Genomic DNA, 9733 nt, shown 5'->3' on the forward strand with positions numbered 1-9733 from the left:
CCCCTGAAAGCATGGTCCCCAGACCCCTACCCCTGCTACTCTGTCCCTCAAAGTGTTTGATTGTATTCAGGAAACTTCTTAGCTTTGGTTTAGTCCAGTTTCATTATTCACTTTTAGACACTTTGTGTTTGACATGACTGTGAGACATCCAAGTGTAGTTCCAAGTGACAGGGGGAGCTGAGAGGAAGGATGTGTCCTGGAAAGATAAACTTAAGAGTGATCATGGTGACGACTATGAGCTACTAAGGAGAGAGAGTCAAGAACAGAGCTCATGTCCATTAAACTGTTGTGCATAATCCCTAACCATCTTTTCACGAGATGACCTTCCTTTCCTCACCATACAATCATGTTAGAAAGTTGAAGTTGTGCCCTGGAAATGCCTTAATATGAAAGCTTTATTTTATGTGGTGAGTGTACAAAGGTGGGAGAGTGTCCCTCACAATCATCTTTAAAGGAAGCTATTGTTGTCATGAATATATTTTAAATTGGGGGGTTTTCCTCCCATTGATAAACACCAGTGGTCTAGAATCACTTTTTATCTCTAGCAGTTTACCCCTTCCATTCTTTAGTAGGTATTGCAATTTAGATTCCAGCTATTCTGTACATTTTTTTTTTTTTTTTAGTTTATAAACCTTTTAATTTTCTCTGGCTGGCCATTAACCTCTTACTGACTTAGCATTGCTCTGTCTCTCTAGGCTCATAGACTGTTGGGGCTAGAGAGCTTTTATTTGAATCCCCTCATTTTACAGTTAAAGATAATGAGATCTAAGGGGGACGGTGCCTGGGGTGACATGGTGAGTTGGTGGCATAGTTAGGATCACCCTCCGGAGGCCTGGAGGGTGTCAGCTGTGAGCCTCACTGAGCACCACACTGCCTTTCCCTTAACCATGACTTTAGATTTCTCTTGTCTCAGAATTTTGAGGCTTTCTAATTTACGTTTTAGAAGAAACTCACTAATTGCACATTAGCCTCCCTAAAATAGAAACGTTATACTTATTCTTCCTTCAAATTCTTAATAAGAAAAGTACTACTTAAAGACAGACTGTTATTCTAGTTTCCAGACAAAGAGTTTTACCAAACCAGCCATGGGTACTCTCTCCTCCTCTCTAAATTAATGACAGCAGAGGATCCAGCACCTGTTTCCCAAGCTTCTTGATATTCCTATTCCTTTTTTCCAAAATAATTTGAATATTAATTCTTCACTGTAACTGGAATATCAGAACCATACAAGAATGTAATTTTTAATACTTTTAAAAATATGTAGACTAGGAAAGAAGAATACTAATTTAAAGAATATATTTAAATAATTTCTGAATATGCTTGTTAACCTCTTTAAAAACTCTGATGTTTAATCGTGATGTAATACTTTTAAGAAAAATGAACACCTAGTGTGTGTATTGGGTAATGGTTGGTTGTCGTTTTATAAAATTTGTATCTGCAAATATCTAGTTTGAAATAGCTGCTTCTTAGAATAAGAGTTCAAAAAAGTACATTGATGGGATCAACTCAAATGAAAAGGCCTATCAGGATGCAGATTCAGCTGTAACAGACTCAAACTAACAATACTAGCTTCACTAGGACAAAAGTTTATTTCTTGAGAGCTTAAGCAATTTCTGGAGATACAGTTTCAGAAACTTAGGCCTCCTCCATCTTGTGACTCCATGCCCTTGTCTGCAAGGTTGAAGATGGCTTACCAGTTCAGCGTTTACATTCCAGTAGCATGAAGAGGAAAACAAGGGTAGGGGGGCACGGCTATTCCTTTAAGAGCACATGCTGAAAGTGTCCAATCTCACTTCTGCTATTTCCTATTGGCTAGAACTTAGTCACATGGCTATACCTCACTGCAAGGAGGTCTGGGAAATGTTGTCCTTAGCTGGACAGCCATTTTTTTCATCAAAACTTGGATATCTTATTACTGAAGAAAGAAAGAAGGATGCAATACCAGGGAACAACTACCAGTTTCTGTCATTTGTAAGAGGTTAAGTTATGAATAACATAGAAATTTTAATACATTACTTTCATCTGCAAAACCAAATAAGTTTCTCTTTAGACATGAGAAAATCATGTGGAAGCGTATAAATGATTGTAACCTCACAAACTTATCTACTGAAATGCAACAACATTATGGCAAATGGTTTGGGAAATCTAAAATTTATCGTTCTAAAAGTTTAGAAAAATAATGCAAGAAAAGGCCGGTTGGACCAGAGCTCATGTGAAGTTCAACCTGAGCTAGAAAAGAGGTTTCTGGGGAGTGTGCTCAGTGAAGAAGAGGACAACAGGCTGCTGGGGATAGAGCTAGAGGTATCAGATTATGTGTGCTTGGGCTCAGCAGCAGATCTATGATGTTAGAGTTGATTGACCACCCTAATGATGGGAGGACGGCTAAAACAGGGATGCAGAGACTGACCAGAATTCTCTACCAGGGAGTCCCAGTTGAAGCAGGTGCAAACTGCTGTTGCATATGGCCATGGGGCCACACAAGGTGAGAGTTAGGCAGGACCTGGACCGTACCGTGAGCACTTGAGACAATGAAGAGAAACAAAGTAGGAAATGAGGGAGAGGGAGGGAGAGAAGCCAGGACATTGTCAGTAGCCTAGTATGACATCAGGAGATGAGGGGAATTAACCCAGCAAGGTGATCAAGACCATAGCGCAGCAGCCACCATAGAGTTAGGCTCATGGGTGAATTATAGCTGTAACACCCTAGAATCAAAGAGTCCTCCTAGTAAAGTAAGACCTCTGGCTCCTCCCAGCTGTTATTAATGGGACTGTGCCTAAAATTGACGGGAAGATGTACAGGTTCTGATGCTCTCTTAACATGTTTTTAGGACTAAATTCTTTCAATATTACCAATCATATAAGAAGCATAGTACATAGAAGAATCCTTAGCCCTGGAATATATACTGTTGGCATGAATGTTCTCATCTTTGCCTTATTTAAAGATTTATCTTGTTTCATCTTGAACTGAAGATGGCTCTCTGCAGAGAACTTGAAGTCCCTTGAGTCAGCGCATACCGCCCACGCTCCTGCAATAAGAATACAGACTTCCTAGCTCACTATTTTTGAGTGGTGCCTTCATGATAAAAAAGTACTTGAAGAAGGACAAAATTGATTAATGAAGTCTCAAACACCAGAGCAGCAGAAAATCAGAAAAATATTGCAGATTAATGGGCAGGCTTAAAAAATGAGATAACTCAAAGGCTTGAGGCATAACATATCAATAATAGTAATATCCTATGTGTATTGCACTTTTTAAATTACAAAATGCTCTATGCGTTGATGTGACTGTAATAAACACTGTGGAACAGGTACTATTTTATAGGTAAACAAGTAGGCTTAGAAAGTTTTAGTAACTTGCCTAAGGTGCCATAACCAAAGTATTGTGAAAAGAAGAATTAAATGCAGGTATTTTAACTTCATATCCAGGCCTCTTTCCCTTTTGGCCTCTGCCTTATCTAAGCTTTAAGCAATGTCATCAGTTTTTTCATTTGTTCATTCACTGATACTCATTTGACAACTATTGCATACCTCTGATGTGCCAGTCATCATGCCAGGCCCTGAGGATACTGTCAGTCATCATGCCAGGCCCTGAGGATACTGTGATCGACAAGACACCATCGCTGCCTTTACAGCAAGCTTACAGGCTGGCAAAGGACAGAGACATGTAATGCAAACCAACCATTATGAAACAGTGAGGTGTATGCTAAAACCAAACCAAACCCATTACCGTCAAGTCAATTCCAACTCAGAGAAACCCTGTAGGACAGAGTAGAACTTCCCCATTAGGTTTTCAGAGTGGCTGGTGGATTCGAACTGCCAACCTTTTGGTTAATAGCCCAGCTCTTAACCACTGTGCTACAGCAGGCTATGAGAGAGCACATGAGAAAGGCATCTCACCAGATCATGAGTCAGGAGAGGCTTCCCAGAGGTTCTGACATTTACAAAGTCCCAAAGGGTAAGGAGGAAGCTGAAGGAGCGAAGAGTGTTCCAGGCCCAAAATAATGCATGTATAAAGCCATTCCTTAGGGAAGGTGACTTTAGATCAGGACCAGGATAGGGAAAGACCCAAGGAGTTTACAAATTCAATTTAGTATACCCTTTTCTACTATTCATTTAATTAGAGCCATCATCCATCCACCTACCAATCCATTCATACATTCATGCATAATAGTCTCTCAGATATTTATTGAATTAATTAATTTTTTAAAATGTTTATTGAGAGACTGAGTGTGTGCAAAGCACTGTCCGAGGCAACGTGAAGGATATAAAGATACATAAGACATTATCTCAGCTGGATAATGAAGCTTAAAATCTAATTGAAGAGATAAACGTGTGCACACATTACAGCAACCTAGAATGGAATAGGTGCCCTGAGAGGTTACCATTGACTCTGGGGATGTTATATGGAGGGAAATCTAAGTTTCAGTGATAAAATCGTTAGCAGGCCAACATCCATCTTTCTTCTTCTTTTGTCTGTTGGCTTATTTGTTTTCTGAAATTTGTTCTTTGACAGATTCTGTGGCAACAGCATCCGGGCCACTACTAGTTGAAGTTGCTAAAACTCCTGGTGCCAGCCTTGGGGTTGCCCTAACTACCTCGATGTGCTGTAACAAACAGGTCATTGTCATAGACAAAATCAAATCTGCAAGTATTGCAGACAGGTGAGTGTGGTAGAAAGTGCCTACTTTTCAAAACTGCATGTGTGTTTAAAAAATATGTATATAATATATGTAATACATAACATATGTACATGTATATGTACACACACAAAATAAAAAACAACTTTCTTGACAGTTTATATATGTTTCATATAGGGAAACAAGTTACTATTGCCAGGCTTAAAAATTCACCTACCTTATCAGCCACCTCATGATGTAATGTCACCTCATCAGATGTTTGTAGTGGCCTTTAACAATGAAAAAAAAAAAAAAAAAGACTTACATTACCTGATTTCAAGACTTGCCTCTGGGGTGATTTGGGGGTTGCCTGGAAAGGAGGATAAAAGAAAAAAAAAAAAAAAAAAAAGTCAAGCAACCGAGCCAGTTTTCCTAGGTTAATAACCTGTTCTTGACATAGGGTAGCTGAGCAAATCTTTATTACGTTACATGTGGTAAAGTCCCAGGCTTTCCTGAATTGTTAACAATTAAATCCTGCCACCATAACATCTCATTCTTTTTTTCTTAAATAGATAAAACTTTTTTAAAAAAATGGAATCTTTAAAGGAAGGTCCTATGCTGTCATAGTATGTTTATCTTAGGTTTGCACCATCTTCAAGGGTCCCTTAAAACATCATTCATTCCATAACAATAGAAACAAAATTGCTTTTTCTTGAAATGTTCTTTTCCTAATTAATATTTCAGATTTATTAAAGTAGAAGGGAAAAAAGATTACCTTCCCACCTAATACATTATTTTACAGCTTCTGATAAGAACAGCCCCACCTCCCATAGTGGAGGACTCTAAGTGCATCTACATGAAATGATCTTTTTTGATGGAAAGGAGGACTTGAGACACTTTTGTCTTGAGAAGTAGACTATTCAAGCTGTGGACATTTTTATACATACTCCAACAACCAGTCTCCCCTGCATGTTTCCAGCCCCCTTCTCCATGTGCCCTTGCCCTGCCGGGTAAACCTCCGACTAGGGGGCAGTGACCTGTAGCAACCCCCTGTCGTGGTCAGTCTACAACTCCACTGTGGTCTTAACCTACATTCAGTCCTCTAACAGAGACTGCCATTGATCCAGGGGTGTTCTCGGGCTCAATGGTCAGGATGCTTTAATTTTCTCCATCTGTTTTTTTTCCCCCCATTCCACAGGGAGTAACCAGTTTAAGGAGTTGTCCACTTGGCTGGCTCATTGGGACTGCTGACTGGTGTGTTTGCTTTTCTCAGCTCATCCAGTAGCGAGTCTCTTGAGTTCAGCAAGATACAGCAGCTAGCCCCTCCCCCAAGTCATTCCCATTCACACTTAAAATAGTAGTAAATGATCCAGTTCCAATTCTGTGAGTCATGTCTTCAGATTCTGAATATTTACCAACTCATATTTATAGCTATAACAACATAGGAGAAAAAAATACAGAAAAGTCCAGTGGACATTTTTTCCTGTTCTTCACTCCTCCCCTGCTCACTTCCCCTCAACTTTCAGCACCACTACCCCAAACTAATATTTTAAAAAAGAGAGAGAGAGAAATAATTTCCTTGAATTTTTCTGTATTTTTCTACAAGGTTTTACCTTCCTATTCATACCCAAAGTACTTAAAATTTGACAGATGGTGTTTCCTATAACACTCAAGCTTTTTCTTTTTTTTAAGCAATTGAAAACTGTGTGTAATTTTAACTATGAAGGACGAGAACCTCATATTCCAAACAGGAAGGCACTTCATGGCACTGAGTGTTTCTCCATTCTGTAGATGTGGGGCGCTGCACGTGGGAGATCACATCCTGTCTATTGATGGAACCAGCATGGAGTACTGTACACTAGCAGAAGCAACCCAGTTCCTGGCAAACACCACCGACCAGGTCAAACTAGAGATTCTTCCTCATCATCAGACCCGCCTGGCCCTGAAGGGACCAGAACACGGTGAGAAGACCTGTCCGGATAAATCTCTTTTATCTTCCCCTTGCACTTATTGCTTCCACCAGCAGACTTAGAAAGCACAAAGGCACTGAGTTTATTTCTGCCTTTATCGTTTCTTTTCAAAATTACACATTATCTTGGTTGTCTCTTCTTTTCTTCCAAATCCCTTTTTCCAAGCCACATGTAATTTATTTGAAACCCCAAAATCGAGGAAGGAGTTTTTGTTTTTGAATTATTAAGCCTAGTACTACTTAATATTTTAAAAATGAAAAAAAAAAAAAAAAGCCTTTGGTACAAATTGAAATATGAAGAGAAGGGGGGGTAATTTGACTTCCTGTATTCATATTGAATTTTGACTCCACATGAAGGACAACGAAAGCAAATAGTATAACTAGCACACGTTTTTTGTATAGTTATGCAGTAGATATTAATAGCAGACCATGCAAATATTTAGAAAAAAAGACAGTTTTATAAAGGGTCAGCTCTCTATATATTTTGTCAGTTTGCCAGAATAATTTGGGGGGCGGGGTGGAGAACAACTATCATTCCTACTAACCATCTTGCTTGGGAGAATCAGAATATTTCACATTTATTCAATAAAATGTGTAAACTAAGAGAATCTGCAGTTTTGCCTCCTTGCAGTTCACAGATGTGCTTGCTGAGTATTTATATACTCTCCACCCCAGGCATCTTTAAACATCTTTAAACAAAACTTAGTGCATTTTTATTTGAGCCCAAAATCAAATGAAGAAAGGCTCTCCAGTGGGGGTTTTGTTTCAATCCCTCTTCATTTCGATTAAATCAAGTAAACCTCCTCACCCTTTTTTTTATTTTCAAATACTTTCTTGAAACCAGAGGCCTCACTAGTGCTGCAAGGGTGGCCTAAGGGAAGAAAATACATTTTTGTATATTTAGAGAGAGCAATTTTCTCCAGAATTGGAATTTTGCTTATGAGGATGTCATTTGTATTATGTGTCTCCCACCTACTAAGACACACTGCACTTCTCCACAGTTTGAAAAAAAGAGGGACCAGTTAATTTTCATACTGAATGAGTCAGCTGGATGCAACCTTTTTAATTAAATGGAGCTTAGACAGCCCTGGAGCTAATGAAAATCTCTAGTACAGCAGCACCCTTATCAGATTTTAATTTTACACATTGAAGTAGAGAAATGATGCAGCATAGGCAGGTTATGAAAAGGAATTCAGCGTCATTTGAATAGAAATGATAAGCAGCACTAGGAGGGTGCAGCTGGTAGGAATGCACACAGTTCCTGTCAGGAGACCCACATACTGGCTGAGAGCAGAGATTTCTAAAACTCTAAATGTCCCCTAAATTAATCTAAAGTCATCAGTGGACTTGCAGCACAGTAGGTATAGGAATGCACACTGTGCAGTGCTTTCTGCATAGGATTATGGTTACCAAATTCTGCTGTCAGTGAATCAGAAATGTCTAGCACACCCTTTGAAATGTGATTGCCTTGAGCAACCTCCTTTTTTTTTCCTTCCCTTTTACTTATACCGTATGCAAATCAGAAAGAGTTGAAATAGTTTCCAACTCATAAAATACTAAAATTTTTTTTACCGGCCAACACAGTTTGAAAGGATGAATTTATATACTAAAATGTATGGACCAAGAACAAAAGTTTTCCTTCACTGTGGAAAACCTGATAGCGTTTGGGGAGTGGCGCTAATGGTTTCAGTAATTCTGGCTTCTACTTCTGACTCCACCACCAGCTTTTGCGGAAAGTTGTGTACCATGCTCCTTACCTAGCATACAGCCATTCCCCCTACATGTAAGAGTAAAAATTAGACTTGCATTTCCAAGAGTAAATAAATATTGGCTCCTAAACATAAACAAATCACAGTTAAGAAGAAAAAAATTACCCAGAAAAGAATGTTTTCATTATGTTTGTAATTCTTAAATATTATGTTTGTAATTCTTTAAATTCTTAAATTCTTTTTTGTTAAGTAAGAGAATTGTTGCATAGTTTTAACCTTTTCCACAAGAAAGTTCTAGTTATTTTTTCAGAATCTGTGATGCCTGAACAGTGTCTTTCTAAACCCAGGGGTGAATGGAGATGAAGAATTTCCCAAATTGTATTTAGCAATAAAGCATTCACCACAGTGCTTTCTGGGAAATGTAGAACAATGGGCTGATCAACTAGGAATAAGAGATCAGCCATGCCTTTTGCTCGTAAATGTCAGCACTAAAGAAGCAGAGTTTTCAATTAGTTTAGAAATTGTTTCCATTCAGGGTTTTGGAAGACATAGTCATGGGTGAAGGAAACAGACTTTGGAAAAGAAAATGTGACTAGAGTCACTAGGTTTAATACATTCAGTACCAGGAGGAGGGCCCACTCTGTGGGGTCCAGAAGCAGCAGAGAGGTGTTGTCTGCTCTCTCAGACATCCTGTGCAGGGCAAGAGAGCACAGTTAGGCAGAGGAACACAGAAGTATTCTCTGTGTCAGATCCCATTTAAGACTTCTGCAATAATGTCACTATAAAATGGTTTGAAAGGCATTATTTTTTTGAGTATTTTAACCTTCCTGTTTACTTATTTGTAACTAGGGAAGAGCCCTGGTGGCACAACAGTTAAGTACTCGGCTACTAACCTAAAGGTTGGCAGTTGGAACCCACCCAGTGGCTCCGTGAGAGAAAGACCTGGCGATCTGCTCCTGTAAAGATTATAGCCTAGGAAACCCTATAAGGCAGTTCTGCTCTGTCACATGGGGTCACCGTGAGTCAAAATCGACTTGACGGGACCTAACAACAACAACAAGGGGCTTAAAACACCCATAGGAAAAGGCAGTGTCATTTTGTGGCTGAGGGCAGGGGACTCTGGAGTCAGAATTCCTGGGCCTTAATTCTGGCTCCACCACTTGGGACCTTAAGAAAGTTACCCAATTTTTCTACACCTCAGTTTATTCATCTGTAAAATGTAGGTTATGATAATACCTACCTCATAGGTATGTTGTGAGCATTATCTGAGTTAATCCATGAAAAAGTACATAGCACAGTGCCCAGTATGTAGTAAGTACTCAGTGAAAGTTGGCTGTTATTATTGGAACAATTAAATAAGTGTCTTAGTCATTTTATCTAGAGGAGCAAAACCAGTTAGACTGTGTGTGTGTATATATATATATATATATATATATATAT

At 39.0% G+C, this 9733-nt stretch overlaps 1 protein-coding gene across 2 annotated transcripts in view; it reads left to right on the plus strand.

Annotated features, from left to right (window-relative positions):
- Nucleotides 1-9733, plus strand: part of GRIP1 (glutamate receptor interacting protein 1) — a 332455-nt gene that overhangs the window by 224801 nt on the left and 97921 nt on the right. For both annotated transcript variants that reach the window (XM_004381537.2, XM_004381538.2), the window contains exons 8-9: nt 4513-4660; nt 6407-6576. In XM_004381537.2, coding sequence (XP_004381594.1) covers nt 4513-4660; nt 6407-6576 — 318 coding nt within the window. The remainder of the gene's footprint in view (nt 1-4512; nt 4661-6406; nt 6577-9733) is intronic.

This window comes from Trichechus manatus, unplaced genomic scaffold (assembly GCF_000243295.1).
Source record: "Trichechus manatus latirostris isolate Lorelei unplaced genomic scaffold, TriManLat1.0 scaffold00086, whole genome shotgun sequence".
Lineage (NCBI taxonomy): Eukaryota > Metazoa > Chordata > Mammalia > Sirenia > Trichechidae > Trichechus > Trichechus manatus.